We start from the raw sequence: 23,505 nt of genomic DNA, 5'->3' as shown, positions 1-23,505 counted from the left end.
TTAGCATTTCTATCCAAAAGCCAAAACATCTCGCTGCCTAATGTAAATCGTCTTGAGTCGTGTTGTTTCTGCTGCTCTGAGAAGTTTATGTAACAGCACATAGGCACTTAAGTAAGGGCTCCGTGGAGCTTTTTGGTCCCTCTGTAGGAGTCTGGTATTGGGTGGGACTCTGTTTTCGCACAAGGAGACTTCTGGCTTTGCTTTTGTGTTTTTTTTTTAAATCAAGGTTTTGGGTCTGGCTGCCCGGTGGGACGGCTGGCGAGCTGCTGCCAAACATGTCAGACGGAGGCCGACCCCACCAGGGGATGGATCAGAAGGTGACAGGAGTGAAGTGAAAGAAAAACAAGCAGATACTGACAGAATATGACCGTTAAAATACTGCAGCTTTCTCTTTCAATGTGTGAAAAAAGAATAATTATTAATTTCTGTCCATCTCCACTGAGCTCCTCCAAATTTTTTGACCAGGTATCTGAGTCATTAAGATCCTCATTAACAGCCTGGTTGAGTGTTAATTATTCGTGGATTTGTCATTTGTTAAATGCAGCTTCTCGCTCTGCCTTATTAGTCCAAAAGAAAAGCTATTAGCCACTAGGAAATAATTAATCAGCAGCTCTTTGACCTGCTTCCTTCCACCAGTTACAGATTCATGACAGAATGTGTGTGTAGCAGTGTGTGTGTGTAGCAGTGTGTTGCAGTCAGAGTGTGTGACTATAACATGATAGAGGTATTTTTCAGCCTGGTAATGAACTCTGCAGGAGTGTGATGAGGAGGTGCAGTGGGAGCGGTGGAGCCACAGGTGTGTTTGACGAGTCCTCGCTCCTGAGCTACCTCACCAACACACACACACACACAAATGCATACATACATACAAAATGAGTCTATCCAGTGAGAATAATGCTTCCAGTTTCCTCTCTGAAAAAGCAGGTTTCCAGATTATTCTTTGTAAATATGCAGATCTAAGCCCTGAGTAAACAAAACATCCATACTGGTGGACTTTGTGGTTGTTGCTTTAGCTGCACTCCTCATCTGTCTGTAGCAAAGTGTGAATTGCACTATAATTTACACTTATAATGTTTGAGAGAAGAGAAGTATAGTAAGGTACTGATCCATTCTGTGCACAGGCAGCTTTGATACAGACTGAGTGTTGCTTCACTGACATCCCCATGGTGTTGCACAATAATAATATTGTTAATGGAATATTTTTAAAGAAAGAATCTTGGCTCATATATCTGTTATGAAACTCATAAAATCAAACAGAGAGCAGAAGAAGAGTGATGCACGCACGACATAAAACAAAAGCACCAACATTAAATGAACAGTAAAAACTCGGTCAGTATAATAACTAACAGGATATCAAGTCATCTCAACAAGTCCATAAAAGAGAGTTTCCATCAGCAGCTATTAACAGATTTTAATCAATCTGCTGGTTTAAGCTCCTCAAAGGAGGCTTTTTCGACGATCAAAGAGCAGCGGTGGAGCCTGAGTATATTTTCCAGTAACTTACAAGAAACAGATTTTTTTAAAAAAAGAATGATAAAATCTAAACAACACAGCTCACAATCGGTTCCCACGATTTTATTAAAGCCTGTCCGCCTGCTGCCGGGTCCACTCCTTTTATACCCCACACCTTTAGTTTGTGACTCAGGCTTTCTGTTAAACATGATATATATATACTGTACCCTTATCTTCCTCCAGAGTCAAAGAGGATTTTATTATTGCTGTTTTCTTTGGCTCAGTTACTTCATCTCTAATTCTGCGAGTGGTGGCCTCTTCTTCTCTCATGTCACACAAGATTATGTGCTATAGTTGTTGATTGAAGAAAAGAAAGGTAATTAGCTAATCCTATAATACTACAGGCCATATGCTATGGCAGTGATGTTAATGACTTCCTGCTGAGCTCCTTTTCATCAGAATCCACTGTTTTCGTTTCTCTTTCATGTGTCGACAACAGATAAACTATTAGCAGGTGTTAAATAAGGATCTCCTAACATATCGCCTGTATGATGTTTATTTTGAAAAGACAAAAGGGATGTAAGACTCAAACATCTGTGACTCTGTCAAGAGCGTGCACGAGGCTCAGCACGCATGTCCACGTAGCCTCTTATTTATTGTGCAGCTATTAGCACTGGCTGTGTTAACTGGGAAACCGACGTAGGCACTACATTTACATTTCTTAAACTCATCCAAATGTGCAGGGAAATTACCCAGGTTTAGGGAAAGAATGTGAAAGTGAAGTGTATGGAATACATTAATGTATGGCAGTCTAATGGGCATGTATTTATCTGCTTTGCTTTTAAATTTTTATTTTTTTATGTTTAGTTAATACAGTATTCTCAGTCAATAACTATAATAAATAATGTTTTCAATGGAAAAATTTAACAAGATGGACAGAATGGTATATTCAGAGATGACTGTTTTTGCTAACTCTTGATTGGTGCAGACTGTGAGGTGATGTCACCTTTTACAACTAAGTCCCACCCACATGTACACACACATTAAAAAAACCCACTGCTCAATATATTTGTGACCATGCAGAATTATTTACTCATGAAGTGAGAAGCTAATAAATAACAATGGGTAATACTTTGAAATTACATTGTTGGATTAGCTTCTCCCCTTGTGCAGAATAGAAGCTTTGCTTGTATCTGATCAGTTTACAGTACATATGTTAGCATGTTGCAGTCAGGCAGGTCACAAACACTGTCCTCGCTTCCCAAAACTGGAGGAGTTACAGAGACACAGAGTGAGAGCAAGCTTGGATGTCCTCTCCAGCAGCGCAGATGCCACTAAATAAAATATTTCATAATCCTGCCCAAATCCTCTAATCACCATGACAACAGGCAGCAGGGAGCCAGAAAGCGCTGGTGGTGGTGTGTAGACCCCCCCCCTCCTCCCACTTCTTTTTCTTTCCCCTCCTTTTCCCTTTTTCTCTGAATTTGGGTCCTTGCTGTCAGATTTTCTTTCCTCAGTAGAACTCTCTATCACATAATGAAGACTCCCAAGTGGGTCTTTTAATCGAATAAGAAACTCATATAAAGACTGATGTAATTTACTGCAGTGTTTTTTTTTTTTTTTTGCTGCTTTTGTCCCTGACAGGCCACCGTATCATGACTCAGTGACCAGGCGAGGACAGAAAACCACAAACTCTACAGAACCTGGAAGTTTATATTGAATTTCAGTAGATGCTTATTTCCTCCAGTGTCAGTGTACATGTGTAAACACAGACACACAAATACACAAATACAGTAGCACGCACTGAAGGCCCGCCGGGCTTCTGTACGGTGATAGGATAATGGAGGTGATGACCTCATGGGTTGAAAGGACCTGTTGCCTGGTAACAGTGAGGGTAACAGTGAGAGGGGGCGGGTGGTCATATCAGTAGTTTGTGTGTGTGTGTGTGGTTGTGTGTTGCCAGGTAAAGGAGATGATGACACCAAAGGGTGCTTCAGTCAACTTTAAGAGTATCGATCACTCAGGTGTGTGTTGGTGTTTGTCACAGTGGAAACAAACAGCTTTCTGCCTGTGGAACTATGTCCAGCTGTGGGATACGTTTCCTGCATTTTCTTGCTTCTTCTGCAGCTCATTTGACTGTGTGTGCGTGTGTGTGTGTGCCACACATAAATAATTAACTGGCTCTGTCTCTGTTTCTCCACAGGTATTCGGCCCCAGATTATGAACGGGCCTATGCACCCGCGCCCCCTGGTGGCGCTGTTGGATGGACGAGACTGCACTGTGGAGATGCCCATCCTCAAGGATCTAGCCACCGTGGCTTTCTGTGATGCCCAGTCCACACAAGAAATACATGAAAAGGTACAGAAGTACATTTTAGACTCAACTGGCACAAACCTGAAGCTGTTTGTCCTTGGTTGGATTTTGTCAAGCAGATTGAAGCAGCTTTTGTTAACACGTGTAATTAACTTTAATTTGTTCTTGCTGATTTGGTGCCAGTTTTGTGTTTCTTTTTTTTTTGTGTAGAGTGGAAACATTTCAAATCTGACTCAAACTCAGTCAAGTGGGGGCAGAAAGTTTATTTTAATTACAGCATGTTTTCTAAGATTCTGTCCTCTTGATGTTGCAGATTTCATGTTGGTGTGATTTACATTATAAACTATCTGATGATTTCTGAAGCATATATATATATGTATATATGAAGCAGTGACACAAAATATAAAAATTAAATTGAGAGGAAGCAACAAAAAATGCCGTTAGCCTTGAAAAAAATACATAATCCTCATCACAGGTGGATACCTGATCTAGAATTGTTTGGGGACATTTCCGATATTAGAGTAGTAGCTAATGCAGACTTTTACATTACAACTCTTTCACAGTAACACACAGTAAATGTCAGACTACATAATGTTCTTGCTGCAGACTGTGCTGCTCGTTGTATATCTCCATAGTAGGCTGTATCTGCAGGATCTTATAAGAATTAGAAGGACACACACACACACACACACGGTATGGGCTGTGAATGTGTTTCTTGAATTGAGTGCTGAATCTTTTTCGTCCGTCTGCGTCTCCTCCTCTGTAATGTTTTAATAATATTTCAGCCCACTGGCTTGTTCCACTCTCCCAGTTCAACTCTAATGGTTTCATGACTGACTATAATCCCAGTGGGTGCTGAAGTGCTGCTTTGTTAAATAAAGAGGAGTAGGAGGAGGAGGGGGAGGAAAGGGTGGCTGGTAATAGAAATGCAGTATAATTGTTCTCAGCTAGAGTGGCTGAAACATTTGTCTTATTTTTACTGTCTGAGTGCCAGAGCCAGCGAGCAGCAGTTTTACAGTCTGAGCTGAAGGGCTTGTCATCAGCTTTGCTTTAATGTCAAACTAATGGTGTGAATGTAAGGGTTAAATAGAAGAAATGCAAAATAAATAGTTGATTTTTCATCGTATTACATGCTCACACAAGTTCTCTCAGTCTCACACGTGCACACACACACACACACACACACATCTGGAAGTGTAGATGTTGGTATGGATCCCATTTGTGCTGAGGATAATACATGGTGCACATGTCACACACACACACATATGCAGCTGCATGGTTCAGCAGTGATTTTCTGTTGACACACATAAGCATACGAACTCGCAGGCAGCACACCAAAGAAGGCTGTTGTCATTTTTGCTTGACCCAGAAGTGAGTAGATGAATCCATCACGTAAGAACGTTCAAGACCTGCAAGAGCACTGTTTAACTGATACAGTAGTCCTTGGAAAGACAAAGAAGACTCACTGAATTGCAGAAAGACACAAAGTGGTGCGTGCTCTTGAAGCACAAAATAAAACTGGTTATCACTCAACTTTCGGTTTGCGGATGTAATTGAGAAAATTACATGAATTTCACTCATGCGGAAAATGTTACATTAGTCAGTACAAAGGAACGTTTCAAGAGAAATGGAGAATGTCAGAACATCGTCACACAAGAATGGTAGTTCATTTTTTATTTTTTGTGCGATGAATAGTTGTCATGGCGTTACCAGACAGGAAACACTTACAGAGAGTGGGAGATAAGAGGCAAAGGTTCTCATCTGGCACTGAACATTTTGTGTATTCTGCTCTTTCTTCTTCATGCTGGGATGTCTGTGTAAAGTAGTAGAACTCTTTAAGATTTCATATAGTCAGTATAATTGTATACCATGATGATTTCTGGGTTTTTGTGTCGTGTCATCCTGCAATGTTTTATTGTTCTTAAGCCAGGAATTTAAGATAAACCAAAATCCCTTTTGTCAAGCATTTACTCTGAAGGAGGAGCAGTGGTAATACAAGGTAGAAAATGATTAAACAAATAAATAAATTAGCTTATTTGTTGTGCAATCAAGCATAATCTTTTTTAATATTTTGATATTTTTGTTAGCTTGGCTTACACCCACTGATTGTAGGTAAAGATCAATAAACCCCACATCACATGTTTTAATGGTGCCTTCTCTGCACCATCTGCCCAGGCTCATCCAGAGAGGTGAAACATCAGGTGAGCAGCTGGAGTCAGGAGACTTGTAGGTAGATAGCGAGTGAGCTTAGTTGAGCATATAGACTGAAATCGTCCTAAGGCGTCATTAAAAAATACCTTTGAAACATATTTGCACCTTCAATCTTCACACAGCCTTAAATGTTGACACATCTGATGATGTCTTACTGTAGCACTTGTTACTGCAGAACATAATCAAGGCACACATGCATTGTGACAGCCAGCAGCTTTTAGTTATTTTACCATTAGTAATTAACACAAAACCCATTCGCTCACTTTTTCCATTTGTTGTAAAGTCGCTCTCAGCTCATATTACTGCTGCTCAACAGTGTGCAGTGATTCAGTGTCGCTCAGCCAAGGCTGCTTCGGTAATGAGATAATGCACGAGGAGGGCTTTAACCTTGGGTTTTGCATGTAGCTCCCACTGCAGCTACCTCCACTAAAAATGCTGCATGGAAGCTCACACTCTATGCTAATCTGGCTCGGTCAGTTTAATTCAGTTAGCTGGTTGTGAATTTAAACCAATTATTTAACAGACTCAGCATGCAGCAGCAGCAGCTACTTGTTTGTGCTTTCCCGGGTTCTGTCAGTCTGCTTTATTGTCCTGCCTGCCATCCGCTCTAACCTTGTTTGCATACAGTCAAAAAAACAGCTTTGGCAAGCACTCATTATACCGTAAACACACAGACAACCACTCGTATTTTAGAGCACACATAAACAGTCCATTTGCATTTAGATGAAGAATAGTGTACATAAAAATGGGAGTTGGTGAAAGCTCTCGTGTTCACGGTGGCTGCAACAAGTCACATACTGTTGCAGTAAAGCCATCTAATAAACATCAAGGCTGGAGTGATGATGATTTAGAGCGCTAATGATTGCTGCTATAATAAGGCAGTGATGACGATGATTCCTCTTCCCTCAGGTGCTGAATGAGGCCGTGGGGGCCATGATGTACCACACAATCACCCTGACCAGAGAAGACCTGGAGAAGTTCAAGGCGCTGCGCATCATCATCCGCATCGGCAGTGGATACGACAACATTGACATCAAGGCTGCCGGGGAGCTCGGTGAGGCATGAGGGAGAGGAAGTAGGAGAGCAGTAGGAATACAGATGTAAAAGAAAGTGAGGCCGTTCAGAAGCAGACGGTGATCATATGAAAAGCATAATGAACAAGATGTATCTGCACATATGGCTCATTCATTCTCTATGATGGGGGAAAAATACAGGAGTGATTGCATTATGGATAAGGACAAGTGTGTCTTTGGATAGGGGCCAAACCAAATGCAACATAAACAACATATGTAAAAGGAATCTCTTCAGTAATGGGCTGATCAGGATGTTCAGTAAACATGAGGAGCAGATGCTCCGACTGATATAAAACTCTTCCTCTGATTCCCATTTGGCCCCTTCGACATATGTTTGTGATGAGAGCAGGATTTAGATCCTAATTATTGTCCTTTGATATATTTCAGAATGGCATGGAGTTCTTTGGTGCAATATTGTCATATAGCAGTTACTGTGTCATTAAAATCTGTTTTTTTCCCCCAGGCATTGCTGTGTGTAATATTCCCTCAGCAGCTGTGGAAGAAACAGCAGACTCTACACTTTGTCACATCCTTAACCTGTATCGACGAAACACTTGGCTCTACCAGGCCCTCCGGGAGGGTACACGGGTCCAGAGTGTGGAACAGATTCGGGAGGTTGCATCTGGTGCAGCCAGGATCCGAGGAGAGACGCTCGGCCTCATCGGATTTGGTGAGAATTTGGATTAAAGTTTTACTGTGAAGTTAGATTGTTTTACCTGTTCTTCAGATTTATTATTTCCTGGGTAACATTCTAAATACAAAAGAACAACTCACCAAAGTTAAAGGCAACACTCTCAGGAGGTTTTTAAGACATTTTTCCTCCTGCTCTCTTCAGGTCGCACAGGCCAGGCGGTGGCCATGCGGGCCAAGGCGTTTGGCTTCAATGTGATCTTCTATGATCCCTACCTCCAGGACGGCCTCGAGCGCTCACTGGGAGTTCAGCGGGTCTACACACTGCAGGACTTGCTCTACCAGAGCGACTGCGTCTCCCTGCACTGCAACCTGAATGAACACAATCACCACCTCATTAACGACTTCACTATCAAACAGGTATGGGTCTTTATGGGTCCTAGAGTTGTAAAAAATGTCCCACATGTGTGTCAGTGTATGCATGTGTACAGTCAAAGTGTTCTCCTATGCATATTTTTCACCAAAACTAGTAACTCTCTGTAAATATTTTCCTGCTGTGTAATCCAACACGCTGTTTAGTCAAAGTCTGTGATATGTTGCACATTCTAAGCAGCACACCACACCTATTGTGAGCTGCCAATAAACCAGTTAGTGACAAGCCAAGGAATGCAGCTGCCCAGCCAAGTCACAGTTGCCAGCAGTGGGCCGCCAGGCCAGCAGTGCATGTAGACCAGCCTCAAGTTAAGCAGTTAAGCAGCTCCGCTCAGCACGTCATCTGTTTAACCCATAGTTTTAATGCTGTTTATTTCATAATACAACTGTGTGAACAAGTGTGCATCTCGTAAACTCTATCTAGTTGTCTCTGGGTCACTGCTGCCACCTGGAGGACACAAACTGTACAGCAATATTTTGTATTTGGAAATTAAATAGCTTTAGTTCTGTATGTTTGTGCACAACTAAAATAAAACTCTTGAAAGGATTGGTGATTAAATGTCACCTATCTTTGAAGGGCTTTCTGTTCGTCTTGTTCCACATGTTAAAAGTCAATGTTGTTGTTGAGATTTTAATGTTTGCATGTGTGTGTCTTTAGATGCGTCAGGGTGCTTTCCTGGTCAACTCTGCACGGGGAGGTCTAGTGGATGAGAAAGCTTTGGCTCAGGCCCTGAAAGAAGGCAGGATACGGGGTGCCGCCTTGGATGTTCACGAGTCAGAGCCTTTCGGGTGACTTGTTAACTTCTGATTTCATTAAAACTGCTGATTAAATGTACAAGTTGTACAAGTAGCATCTTTCTTTAGAGTGGGTCACTGTTGTTTCTGTCTGGATCCTGTCTAAAAATTACATTGGTACCATAGACAGATGTGTATTTAGGTTTACAATCTTTAAAGATAGTTTTATTTATATTAACATATCATATCTTAATCACTTATGTTTTTCCATCTTTGCTGTTGAACAGCTTTTCACAAGGTCCTCTGAAAGACGCCCCCAACCTGATCTGCACCCCCCATACCGCCTGGTACAGTGAGCAGGCGTCGCTAGAGATGCGGGAGGCCGCTGCCACAGAAATACGGAGGGCCATCACTGGTAAGGAGGCGATTTTCTGAAAGCACACACACTCGCAGATTTTTAATTTCTCAGTTTAAAAAAAGTTCCACCTCCCCCTCTCCGACACAGGCCGTATTCCAGACAGCCTCCGCAATTGCGTCAACAAAGAGTTCTTCATTACGTCGGCACCCTGGGGAGTGATAGAGCAGCAGCAGCCTCAAGTTCACCCAGAGATCAATGGTGCCGCCTACAGGTAGGCGTGTGATTTATTTGGAACTCACCCTCACTCCGAGGTCATCTCAACACCTGCAGTAGTAAGGCTTAGCACATGGTGGAGGGGTGGCACAAGTTCATGTGTATATGTGTGACAATTCTTAACCTCTGGGTCCTAGTTTCTGTGGCATATTTATACACAGGCCCCACATGAGTTTGTTACATTCAGGTTCTTGGTTTCTCAGTTTCTCAACCAGACTGAACTGCTTCTCTCACACAGCCGAGTCAACCAAACCATGGTACAGGCCATAGCAACGGGGGGAATGCAGGACAAATTATATACCTAATTCTCAACAAGGTAAATGAATACTACCGCTGCTGGCCTGCAGGCCGGGCCCAATGAGTAACATCATTAGTAAAAACCGAATCCCATGTAAACCTGTAGCCTCCTCCTTCCTCTTCTTTTTCACACTCTAACCAACATGTCCTGTAGCTGCACCCACTCTACCCAGCATCTCATCAGTCCTCCAGCTTCCCCTCCCTGAAACACACACATGGCACACAGGATCAGGCTTAAACAGGCAGTTAAACAAAAACATTTACAGCCATTAGATTTCCTCCGGGTAAAGACAGAAAGTAAGAAGCCTGAAGTAGTGTCACTACAAGGAAGAGATGAGATGAGGACAGAACGTCATCATTTATTTTGTAAAACAAGCAACAAAACAGTCTGTGTTATTGAAGTTGTAAGAAAGGACCAGCTTACCCAAACATTTTGTTCTCTTTTTAATTCAATTGTTTTTTTTTTAAATCTATTAAAAATACCTATTAATAATTGAGCAGTAAAACCATATCTCCTCACCTAAACACTAGATTAGAGCCCCAAACCCCCTCATATTTACTGCCTCATGCCACAGTGCTTCTCATCATATTTGACCATTTCTAGATGTTTTAACGAGGTGATGTTGCTCAGTGAGTACAGCACATTTAGATTGAGTTTTATGTTGTAATGTACATGATTGTATTAATTAAAAATACTGGATACATTTTTCATATTGTATGCACAGATTTGTTTTTTACAAAGTCCTGGAGTGGCCATAGAGACCGAAGGTGCACTTGACAGTTGTAGCTGTAGTTAATTTGTGTCCCTCCAGGTTGATGAAGGGGTTAAATCGTCCTTGGTTAAATTGCTGTGATGGCCAGCTCACATTATCCCTTACATATTTCTCTCTGTGGCTACCCCAGAGGACCAAACACTTTCAGTTTGTAACTTTAAAAATGATGGTCAGGATCAACAAATAACAGGAAAAAATAAGGTCTTACTGAGCAGCCCCCATTTTCTCAGTGTGATTCCTATTTTTCTCCTCATTATGTCTGTTGGTGATCTACAGATTCCCTCCTGGCATGGTGGGCGTTGCCCCTGGTGGAATTCCTGGACCTATGGAAGGGTTGGTGCCCGGGGGAGTGCCCATCGCCCATAATCTGCCCCCTGGTACCCATCCGTCACAGGCCACCTCCCCCAGCCAACCCTCCAAACATGGCGACCCCATGAGAGAGCACATGACTGAGCCGTAGGACTGTTGCTGTAATCCGTGTAAACTAAAACCAACATGAACCATCCATGCTTGACTTCAGCCATCTGAAAGCTACCAGCAGACTTCCTGCCGGGCAGTGTTTCACACATTTTCTGTTTTGTATGAAACCACTAAGCCCAAAGTGAGGACAGTGGATCATAAGCTGCCACGCTGAGATGGAAGTCAGACTCATGCGCCGTAGACCGAAAATCTCTCCCCCTCCTTGTTTTTCTGTTGGTTTAATTGATACTTTGTTTTTATCTTTATTTTTGCGTATATTTTAGGGAGAATCCTCCTGACTTCTGGGACACATTAATACCAAGTGCAGAATGGAAATCAACGATAAGCTTGACATGACAAACCATCAAGTCTCCTTTTTTTTCTTTACCCAGTCTTGTGTTACTTAGTCTTTTTTTTAACCTAAATTCTGTGTTTCTGTTGCAAGTGAATGTTCAGTGTGTGAAAGTGAATGGATTATTTAGTTTTGTCAGCAGCAAGAGTATTCACCACCTCCTTCATTAAAAATCTGGACTCCATCTTGGTTCATTGATGAGGCCGGTGGCCCCTGAATGTAGAGACGAGATGTGAGCAGCAGATGTCAAAGAATATTTCACATAAAGAGGTAAAAAAAGAGACCTGTTTAAACCAAAAGAAAGGATCCAAAAAAAAAAACTATTTGTGTTTAGATATTGTGTCACCTCTATTAATTATTGCTGTTTGAACCTTTTCACCTGATCCGAGGCATCTGCGATGATTATTAGTTGGCATCCAAAAGGAGCAATGAAAACATGTTTGGGAAAAAAAGAAATCTCTTACTGACTCAGGAAAAAAAAAACTCAAATCTGAACAGACAAGAAAAAAAAACTCGTCTCCATGTCTTTCTCCATTGTGGTATTTTTATTTTTTTATATATCAAATGTACATTTTTTGACGTTGAAAGTTTTCACTCCTGTTAGATTTGTATTGCCTTGTTAAATGTTCATATAACCGTAGTCTTCATGTGTGAAACTCCGTCCTCTCCTACTTATAGTTTTTTATTTTTTTTTTTTGTTTCTGCTCTGATGAAAGCCAGCTGTGGCTCTCGGAGGCATGGCAGCAGCCACATCTATCCCTTTAGCACCATGATGTTAGCAAGATGGCTGCTAGCAGATCATTGGTTTTTTTTTGTTTTTTTTAGTGTGAGTATTTGTATTTGTTCCTTGTACAAGGTGAACATATAGCATACAGTGCAGCTGGAACCAATAAATAAAACTTACTGTTCTGATCGGCTCTGTGGAACGTTTTGTCTCCCCCTTCTGACAATAAAAGTAATTACGCAAACACTGTTAATGCCAATAAAGCTTTTACACGTACTTCCTTTAATAAATATGGGATTATTGTCTTGGAACTGTGGACATTTCTCTGCATTGTATTTTTTATTAGCAGTGTTATTTGGTGCATCTTTGGCTTTCTTGTTTAGACTACAATCCTCCGAATGCCAAATGTCTTTTTATCTTAAGGAACAAAATGTTTTTGAGTGTTTCTGGTTCCTAGAAAATTGTTAGAAAATATAAAGAATATATTGGCCTATTATTTATATTTAAAGGTTTACGTAAAGAGGCAGATGTGCAGTGGAGCCTTTTATGAACAACTGTTCATGCACTGTAATGGAATGCTATCCTCTAGTGGCTGCAATAAAAACTGCACAGAGTATATGACTAACATATTTTCATCTGACCTAAGCTTGCTATCAATGGTCTTCAGCTTTAAAACACTAGTCGAGCCTGCCAGAATCAACACAGTCATAGGACAATCATTTGCAGCACCCAGGAGTAATTATTACTGCTTCAATCCTCCTCTTTTACGGCATTTAAAAAGAATGTACATATATTTAAAGCCTCATAAGTATAAGTCCAAACTTTAAAGAGGCAGCACCAATGTATTTATCTAGTATAAATGTTTTTGAGGATGAGACCATCCAGATAAATGTTATGTTGTTGATTGTAAAATCTGGATTAAGGATATTTTATTTATTCAATGTTTATGTTTCAGTTTCCCCCATGAGGGATCGCCACCTTATAGTGGTCAGGGGGTTTGCTTAAGAGCTATACCAGCAAAAGCTAGTCTTCAGGTGGGACACCCAAGTTGGACAGGTCTGAAGGTAGAGGCCTGACAAAGTGCAAGCCACTTCTCGAGGCTGGCTTTGGACACAGCTAACAACCCAATTCAGCAAGGAAAATACTGTCATATAAGAACAGAGGAGGGGTCATCAGTGGTTGTTTGAACAACAAGCAGTGTAAGTCACATGACAGCCTTTATTTTCCTGTTTTGGCAGCACATTCAGCTGTAATGTGCAGATTTAAAGCTGTGCTGTGTGTGAGCAGCTCAGATTGTTCTTCCACCTTCATACTGTTTTTTTTCCAGCAGATAATAAGCCTGGATCCAAACTAACATAACATATTATAACTCTTGTCCTGCTGTTCCAAAGAGTGTAACCTGCACAGCACCAAAGCTGAAGCTGTGTTCAAGAAAACTAAGAGAAAACACCTGTGTGTTTTTAACTTTGACCAAAATGCTCCTTCACTGTTGAATGTGTTAGAGCAGATTAAAAAGCACAGTGTCAGTAGCTGGAAAACATGGCCACCTTGTGGCCTCTCTGTGTAACTGTAAAGTATTCACCTGCTTGCTCCTGGTCTGTGGTCACATCTGGCGACTGCAAACTGAGGTAAAAATCTGCTCTTTCATTCTTTTTATCAGCTAAGGCAAAGAGAGAGTTTGAATGATGTTTACAGACTGTTTGTGGTAGCATCCTTGTTCATGGTTATCTTCTTCTGCATATGGAAGAGCTGAGCTCACAAAGTGTCCAGTGACTGTATCATGAAGATCATTTCAGACTTGTTTCTTTTCACTGCAGAAATTTTGCTGAATGGAACCATCTGAAGGGTTTTCTTTTGCTTCCTCACAAGTATCACTTCAGTACAGACAGCACTAAAATCTATTTGATTCCTCAGAAATATCAGCCAGCACTTACAGATCAAGGACGTCATCAAGTAAGTAGTAGTATCCCTTTTTAATACAAATAAGTACATTCTAAACATTTAGAATAAATAACATCAAACCTTCAATATCACTTTTTCATAATGTAACTGTCAGGGTTTCAGGTTTGAGCCAGGGCTTTTGTTTTTGAATTGGTTTGTGTTTATTCATGTTTGTTTACTTCCTGTTTTATTTTGCTATTTCCTGTTTAGTTCTGACTCTCCTCTCATTTCAGGTGTCTTGACTTCCCCCTGCTCGTGTTCTTCTCCCTCCTCCCGGTGAATACCTGCTCCTCCCACCTGTGTCTACCCTGATCCCTGTGTATATAGTCTGCGTCCTCCCTGCACTCGGTGCTAGTTCGTCTTGTCACTCTGGTAAAGTGTTTGTCTGTGCTCCCTACTACCCATATGGGGAGTTCAATGTAGGGCACCATATAGTGCAAGCATTTCTGGACATTTCGGACACTACCGTGATTTTGTGTCGCCGTTAATGACGTCATTACTGTCGCAAATTAAACGTGCCGACCTCTGCCGGCTAAACAATTTACGTTGTTAGCAATTATAATTTGTGCCGTTATAGCCTAATAAACATTTTATGGCCAAACATAAATAAAAAAAAACACAGCCGGTCATGCTACATTCTTTAAACGATCATTATATTTACAAGACAGGTGACGTAACTTCCGTTCCCGTTCTTTTAGCCGGTCTGCGCAATGCATGGCGGTACATATTGCTAAAAGCAGTGACCATCGGATGGACATGTGGTCTATAATTTCTTACTTAAAATTCGACAGTAACATTGATATTTATCACTTTGTTTATTTGCTGCATCAGTTTAAATGTTAAGAGGCACATAGTAAAATGAATGACTGTATGATCAACATGACATGAAGTTATCTCCTTTCATCATGTGTCTCTGCTCTTATTAGCTCCATAATAACCACCTGTTCCTCCTGGATAAAGTCCCACATCAGAAGTGACATCATCATCATCATCATCATCATCATGAATCATTTTTCCAGGTACAGCAAGGTGTCTTCCCTTCAGTCTCTAAGACATTCTCTGTGTATTTCATGTATTGAAAGGTGTGCTGAGAGCAGCTTCTCCTGCTGCAGAGGCTTCTCTGACAGCATGCATGTTGCAGGATAGCTGGATAACCAGATAACAGGCTAACTCTCTCACTGAGGTGAGCTCACAGAGTGTATATTGAAGATATACGAGGGCGACCCCCATGTGCAAGCTGTACCTTAGCTTTCACCCATGGCCAGAAAGCTCCACCTTTCTTTCCATTGTCACAGTGGCATGCTCCTCCTGGTGAAAGCAGGTGGTGGAAAAAAGTCTCATTATCTGATCTTTCTATGGTGTGTTTGATGATACATCACTTTAAGATCGCTTGTTGAACATTGATAGGAGAGGTGGTCAGACAGAACAACAGTCACCAAAAGAGAGAGATAAGAGATCAAACTATATTAATCCTGGAGGACATTCTTTTGCCAGAGGTTTCAAGTTACATTAAATACAGTTAAATATAGTGAGTATAAGTGTCAATATAAATCCAAATCAGAAGTACAGCTCATCTCATCTAGCTCTTCTCCCTATACAGAAAGGGGAGGAGTTATACAGTCTGATGGCCACTGGCAGGAAGGACCTCCTGTGGCGTTCTGTGCTGCTCCTCGGTAGTCTCAGTCTATGGCTGAATGTGCTCCTGTAGGACAGCAGTGTGTCATGCAGGGGGTGAGACGTGTTGTTAAGAACACTAAGGAGGTTCCTCAGTTGATGTTTATCCAAGGTTGCTGCAGAGGAAGGGAGTGAGGGGGGAGATGGCTGTACAGGACAAGCAGGTTCAGACATGGATGGATAGATGGATGTTTTTCATTGAAGTGGTGCTTTAGCCACTGGAATGGTGGACAGTGTTGATTGTTATCGTAGAAAGGTGGAGGGTTGCTGTGTTGTTGGACTTTTGTCACAATATCTTGTTCCACTGCTATGCAAAGATACGGTTTCACCTTCCTGACGACCTCAGGTGCTGCTATAGACTGTCTCAATGATGTTAAATTATGTTAAATAAAATTTTTCAGATTTGAAAATGATGGAGCAAATAGAATTAGGCTGTCAGAGGTCAGAACTTTGAACGCAGCATTTTAGGATCCCCCTTTGCTTTAAGTTTGACACATAACTGCAGCTGACTGTAAACTTAAAACACACCCTGCACTGCGGGACAAGTGGGTTAATAGAAGATGGATGGATGGATGTTTATCATAAAGCGAGTGAGAGAGAAAAACAGCAGCCTCTCTTGGAAAAAATGTCTTGTCTGTAGGACCCCATACATCCAGTTGATGTGTTGTTATGAGTGAGTGTGATGGAGTGAGGTCCAGCCACAAATAAGTGAACATACAGACAGGCATGCAGTGCCCCTGCTGTCAGTATTGGTGGGAAAGTGTAGCAGAAATGCCCAGAGAGGGGAGTTCATGCTGTTGTCCACTAGCTGCTGCATGTGTCACTCTGGTTATGTCATATAGAAGCTGTGGATGTGGATGTACTCTAATACCACTAAAAAAAAATCTAAAAAAGCTCAATTTCAGTTTTTTTTTCAAAGACAATTTCAAAGTTTGACTATTTCTCCATTTTTATCTTGGCTTGTCTCATCTCATTTTTTCTCATCTCATTTTGTCTTGTCATATATTGTTGTAATTCAGACATTTAGCAAATCATCAAAGTTACCTGAGGAGAGCTGTTTTTGACTAATTTGAGTCATACATTTTTACAACCTAATGTATCATGTGCACATCCAATTATTAAATATAACAACAGAGCCAACACAGAATCGGTCAAATTCATTGTTGATGTAAGTGTTATTGTATTGTAAGTTATTGATGAAAGCAGAAACATGCATATTAGTGGCCTGCTAGAGGTCATGTTGCAGGGCTCTGGCAGTGCTCCTCCTGTTCCTCCTTGCACAAAGGAGGAGGTAGCAGTCCTGCTGCTGGGTTGTTGCCCTCCTACGTCCCCCCTCCACATCTCCTGGTGTCTCCTCCATGCTCTGGACACTGTGCTGACAGACACAGCAAACCTTCTTGCTACAGCTTGCATTGATGTGCCATCCTGGATGAGCTGCACTACCTGAGCAACCTCTTTGTGGGTTGTAGACACCGCCTCATGCTACCTCTAGGGGTGAGAGCACTGACAAAGTGCAAAAGTGATCAAACATCAGCCATAAAGGATGAGAACGGAGAAATGGTCTGTGGTCAGCACCTGCAGAACCTCTCCTTTATAGGGCTTGTCTTGATAACTGCCTCTCATTTCCACCTGTTGTCTGTTCCATTTGCACAACAGCGGCTGAAACTGAGACAATTGATGAAGGCGGTCAATAGTGCTTCATTGCTTCATTTGCACATCACCGAGAGTGACTTTTGGACATGTATCTGCACTTCACACTATTTTTATACTTATATTTGTCTTTGAGTAACATTTAATCTGAAGGAGTGACTTCTTTCATGTGCAGGACAGTGAATCAGGGAAAGATCAGCTGATTAAACAGAATAAGCATCAGCCACTCTGGTACTGATCAATCAGCATCACAGCCTCTCGTTTTTGTGTGTAGCTGAGGACTGTAATGTACATATATAGGGTCTATCTGTGGTCATATTTGTAGCATAGAACAAGCTCTATGCTGTGATTCATCAAGTCTTTGATGTGCAGGTTTCATACAGCTGATGCAGAGAATAGAGTAAAGAGTGAAATTGAACCATGGTTACATGTGGGTTCTAATATTGGCAGTATCTTACATGATAAGGTTAGTAGTGCGTGCGCTATTCTACCAAAAAAACTATAGTAAATATAAAATACAGGGCATTTTGTTGCATGATTATAGCAGTTGTGATGAGCCCAGGCGTCCTCGTACTGTTGGATGTGAGACTGGCTGTGTGTGTGTGTCTGCTCTGCAGGTAGCTGATTTGTATTTTGGAGCAGCTGTAGCACTAACAGTGTTGAGGTCACAGAGCAGTCTCCCTCCCTCTGATCCTTTCCTCGCACCACATCCTGGTCTGGTTGTGTTACCTTGTACTTTTGTTACATTTTGCACCCTACAACATCTTCTCACACACACCACAGAAGACAAAACCAACAAGTATCACAGAAGCATAGATATGTTTGTACACTTCAACCACTTTTAACCTGCATACAATAACAAATACAATCACTGTCTGTAATGTGACAATATGAAGTTATGCCCCATATTGAAATGTCACTGTCAAAATAAATCCTAGAGGCAAAACACAGTATATGTAGCTAACAGAGTGAACACCTTAGACAGCAGCTTCCTGCTTATACAGTGATTGCTAAATTTGCTGCAGAAAAAATCTATTTGAATTTACTTTTGGAATTTAACATGAATGATTTTGCTCTGCTTCTTCATTAAGTTGTCAATAGACACTGTCCCCTCCCACATACACACACTTACATGTATGTAGGAGGATAACTGATCAGAGAAGTGAGAGCTCTTACCATTAACAGTACCTTACCAGACAGACGGCTGAGAGAGAGAGGACTTTACTGCCGGCTCCTCCAAAAATTTTAAAATATTAAATGACTTCAATGAAAACCTGAATAGGACCTAAAATAAGTGGATATTTTGCATTTAAACTACAACTGATGTGTCTGTAACAGTGTGTTTGTGTGGTGGCTTAGAGTTTGTACATTTCTGTCATGTTTCAAGTGTTTGATGCACATTGGTGAGATGTTTGCTGTGACAAGTAGTTCATAAACCCACTCCTACACATTTAAACAGGTGCAGGGCTGAACATTGAACAGCTTTTGTATAATATTGATTTTTGAATGAGTTACATGGCGACCGTTGTTGTTGTTGTTCTAATGATATACCATGTGAATGTCACTCAGAGAGCTCCAAAGCTCATTCCAGCTTCAGCCTGCAGAGAGGTAAGAGCACTTTTCAGCTGCTAAAACTTGATGTTTCTGAGGACATTTACTTTGCTGACATGTCATTGTGTTGCTGTGATGAGCAGATCTACAAACACTTTGTGTGAAAGATGATTTTCATCTGACAGCTGTGCTTCATTTCTTACCTGTGTTACATGTGTGCACAATGAACAGCTTTTGTTTTTACCTTTTTTTGGTAGATTTTTATGGCTGCTGTTGTAGTTTTCCTGACATGGTAATGTTAGCGAGTGGATTATTAGCTTAATCTTTGACTAGCATGATGCTAATTAAACTAGCAGACTAGCAGGAGTTAACAACCTGGGAGTTGTTTGATGGTTTTAAGAGCAAGAGAAACATATGTCTGTAAGTATCTGCACATGCAAATCTATGTGTAGGTGTGTACCTTACCTTGAGTAATTTGTACCATTTGATTTCTTTTAATGGCGTCGCGGCACATATGCTAGTTTGTTTGCATGTCTATGGGATTTCCCATTATACATTAGCATAATGCTAAAGTCAGTGCGATAACTTTTGTTTTTAACTTTGCCGTAGTTGCAGAAGGTGTGTTTATGGTTATAAATGTCTTAGTTTAGGGTGAATAATCTTTGAAAGTGTGTAGAAAATGAACTTTTCTTAAAGCTCAGACATCACCTGGCAATCATGTCTTTCATTTGAAGAACTGTTTATCTATCTGCAGAACTGAAAAGCACCCACATTCAGGGAGGGCAGAATAGGTTTACTCAATCGACAATTAACCCACTCCCTCTGATTGTTTGGGTACAGCAACATAACTTGGTAAAATGGGGCCGGGTCATTCTACCAAACGGGTGCCATTTAAGTCCTCAACATTTGATGCAATGTAAAAGTTATAAAAATATATCAATCTGCATGTTCTACAGTTTAAATTTGTTAATTAAAGTCTCCTTAATCACACAATATATGAATTAATGCTATTTCAAAACAATAAGATATAATTTTTAATCATTTTTTAATTTATTTTTTTGCCCCCCGTCACGTGTGTTACCACTCCGTCACAGTGTAATTTTCTTTAAAAAATGTGAAAGGAGAGTGAAATGCTCTATAAATGAATGTGTCATAATGCTCTCACTTCTTGGACTGTTCAAATAAATGCAACGTTCATTTGATAATATATAGTGAAATAGTGTTTTTTGTTTAGAAACTGAAGCTCTGGTCATGTCAAAATCATATTTCAAGACTAAAACTCTTAAAATGAATAAATAATAATTAAATAACAAGACTAAACTTATTAGTATCCTAAAAAAGGACAGTTTACTTATAGGAAAGCATTTGATTTAAAACAACTATTTAATGTATTACAAGTCAAATTGTACACAAACTGTCTGTGACGGGGTGGTGCAAGAATGACCCCCAGGTCTGAATTAAAAGGATAATATAAATAAGGATTATATGCCTGAGGTGGGAAAACACATTTTTCTGAATGTTTAACATGTCTTTTATAAAGAGGATTTCTAAAAAAAAAACTCTTAGCCTTGATGAAAATTTTACAAATTGCAAAGTGGAAATGGCACCCGTTTCATAGAATGACCCGGCCCACACATACACACAGGGAGACATGGGAGTGATTATATGGTGATTGCTAAATTTGCTGCAGAAAAAATCTATTTGAATTTACTTTTGGGATTTAACATGAATGATTTTGCTCTGCTTCTTCATTAAGTTGTCAATAGACACTGTCCCCTCCCACATACACACACTTACATGTATGTAGGAGGATAACTGATCAGTGAAGTGAGAGCTCTTACCATTAACAGTACCTTACCAGACAGACGGCTGAGAGAGAGAGAGAGAGAGAGAAAGGACTTTACTGCCGGCTCCTCCAAAAATTTTAAAATATTAAATGACTTCAATGAAAACCTGAATAGGACCTAAAATAAGTGGATATTTTGCATTTAAACTACAACTGATGTGTCTGTAACAGTGTGTTTGTGTGGTGGCTTAGAGTTTGTACATTTCTGTCATGTTTCAAGTGTTTGATGCACATTGGTGAGATGTTTGCTGTGACAAGTAGTTCATAAACCCACTCCTACACATTTAAACAGGTGCAGGGCTGAACATTGAACAGCTTTTGTATAATATTGATTTTTGAATGAGTTACATGGCGACCGTTGTTGTTGTTGTTCTAATGATATACCATGTGAATGTCACTCAGAGAGCTCCAAAGCTCATTCCAGCTTCAGCCTGCAGAGAGGTAAGAGCACTTTTCAGCTGCTAAAACTTGATGTTTCTGAGGACATTTACTTTGCTGACATGTCATTGTGTTGCTGTGATGAGCAGATCTACAAACACTTTGTGTGAAAGATGATTTTCATCTGACAGCTGTGCTTCATTTCTTACCTGTGTTACATGTGTGCACAATGAACAGCTTTTGTTTTTACCTTTTTTTGGTAGATTTTTATGGCTGCTGTTGTAGTTTTCCTGACATGGTAATGTTAGCGAGTGGATTATTAGCTTAATCTTTGACTAGCATGATGCTAATTAAACTAGCAGACTAGCAGGAGTTAACAACCTGGGAGTTGTTTGATGGTTTTTAAGAGCAAGAGAAACATATGTCTGTAAGTATCTGCACATGCAAATCTATGTGTAGGTGTGTACCTTACCTTGAGTAATTTGTACCATTTGATTTCTTTTAATGGCGTCGCGGCACATATGCTAGTTTGTTTGCATGTCTATGGGATTTCCCATTATACATTAGCATAATGCTAAAGTCAGTGCGATAACTTTTGTTTTTAACTTTGCCGTAGTTGCAGAAGGTGTGTTTATGGTTATAAATGTCTTAGTTTAGGGTGAATAATCTTTGAAAGTGTGTAGAAAATGAACTTTTCTTAAAGCTCAGACATCACCTGGCAATCATGTCTTTCATTTGAAGAACTGTTTATCTATCTGCAGAACTGAAAAGCACCCACATTCAGGGAGGGCAGAATAGGTTTACTCAATCGACAATTAACCCACTCCCTCTGATTGTTTGGGTACAGCAACATAACTTGGTAAAATGGGGCCGGGTCATTCTACCAAACGGGTGCCATTTAAGTCCTCAACATTTGATGCAATGTAAAAGTTATAAAAAATATATCAATCTGCATGTTCTACAGTTTAAATTTGTTAATTAAAGTCTCCTTAATCACACAATATATGAATTAATGCTATTTCAAAACAATAAGATATAATATTTAATCATTTTTTAATTTATAGTGGCATTTTTGCCATGTCCGCAATGGCCAACATAGACTTTGCATCCAACATTTCAACAAAAACAACAAAAATTTAAATCAAACATTTGTCATTTTCAGAATTAAATAGATGTCCCTGATACTATAAATGATATAAATTCTTAATAAAAGCATTAATTTTATAAAAAATGTTAGGATTTTTGTGCGTCCCTCACTTTGTCTTACCACCCTGTCACTCATTCCCTGTCTGTCTATAAAAAATGTACTGTTCCTTTAAATGACATTTTAAAAAAAGAGGTGACATCACTTAAGCCTTTGGACCAGCAAAATTCAAAAGCAGGCAAGTTCCCACCTCATTTTTTGTTGATTATTTGTTGCTTTTGTATTTTAGACGGGGTCCGTCGAGCTTAACCTCACCACCCCGTCACGTGGGATTGATAGGGAAAACAGTGTTTTATCACTTTTTTTCCAGTATTAATGAAAAGAAGATCATATTTCAAGTTGAAAAGTACATATGCTAAGTTAGCTTGCTGACCACATGGTGAACTGCAGCCATTTTAGGTTGAAATTTACCACCCTGTCACATACCACCCTGTCACATTTTTTACTGTGACGGGGTGGTATTACATGCAATCTAAACTAGAAAACTAGTTAATTGGAGCCCACAACCTGTAGGTTAATATGCCATGAATAGGAAAGATCAATGGCATATATTATTAGTGTTTTTAATGTAATATAATCACTTTTCTTAACTTATCTGTTTTGTTCTTCTCTCTCTCATCCATTCACTCACTAGCTTTTCACAAACTCACTCAATCAACAACACCAATTCATCAATTCATTTTATTGTCTCACTCATTCACTGAGTCTTTCGTGCACACATTTAGTCAGTCAGTCACTTTCTCACACAATACCTGAATCTCTCAATAACTCACTACAGAATAATGATAATAATAAAATATTTGCACATCGAGATGTCTCCATCATGGCATCAAATTTTTATTCTTGCTATTTTATCAATTACCATAATTTTTTTTATCAGAGTTTCAGACACTGTTAATGTCACGACCTGGTGTTTATTTATGGTTTAGTTTTCCTTGTTTTGGGTTTTTAGTTTAATCTGTGTTTAGTTATTGTTATTTTCCTGTTGTTCTAGTGTTTTGTTTAGTTGTGTCTTGTGCTTCCTGTTTTACTTTGATAGTCCTGACCCCCTGTGCATTGTCTGGAGTTTTACTTCCTGTGTTTTGGAACGAAACATGGAACGAAACAAACCCTACACCAGACGAGGCAAACTAGCAAAGACAGAGGGGAAGACACAGACTATATACAAAGGGACCAGGG

At 40.2% G+C, this 23,505-nt stretch overlaps 1 protein-coding gene across 3 annotated transcripts in view; it reads left to right on the top strand.

The window, feature by feature from the left end:
- LOC114447740 (C-terminal-binding protein 2-like) overlaps window positions 1-12,275 on the top strand; it is a 51,920-nt gene extending 39,645 nt beyond the window's left edge. For 2 of the 3 annotated variants that reach the window (XM_028424160.1, XM_028424159.1), the window contains exons 3-10: window positions 3,656-3,810; window positions 6,886-7,030; window positions 7,513-7,719; window positions 7,885-8,099; window positions 8,770-8,900; window positions 9,134-9,261; window positions 9,352-9,475; window positions 10,824-11,007. In XM_028424160.1, the coding sequence (XP_028279961.1) occupies window positions 3,656-3,810; window positions 6,886-7,030; window positions 7,513-7,719; window positions 7,885-8,099; window positions 8,770-8,900; window positions 9,134-9,261; window positions 9,352-9,475; window positions 10,824-11,007 (1,289 nt within the window). Of the gene's footprint in view, window positions 1-3,655; window positions 3,811-6,885; window positions 7,031-7,512; window positions 7,720-7,884; window positions 8,100-8,769; window positions 8,901-9,133; window positions 9,262-9,351; window positions 9,476-10,823 lie in introns of all 3 variants that reach the window. The other variant, XM_028424158.1, reaches the window with a different exon arrangement.
- Window positions 12,276-23,505: the final 11,230 nt, after the last annotated feature.

Source organism: Parambassis ranga, chromosome 15, assembly GCF_900634625.1.
Source record: "Parambassis ranga chromosome 15, fParRan2.1, whole genome shotgun sequence".
In the NCBI taxonomy this organism is placed as follows: Eukaryota; Metazoa; Chordata; class Actinopteri; family Ambassidae; genus Parambassis; species Parambassis ranga.
Note: the sequence above shows the minus strand (reverse complement) of the source record. Positions and strands in the feature narration are given on the sequence as shown.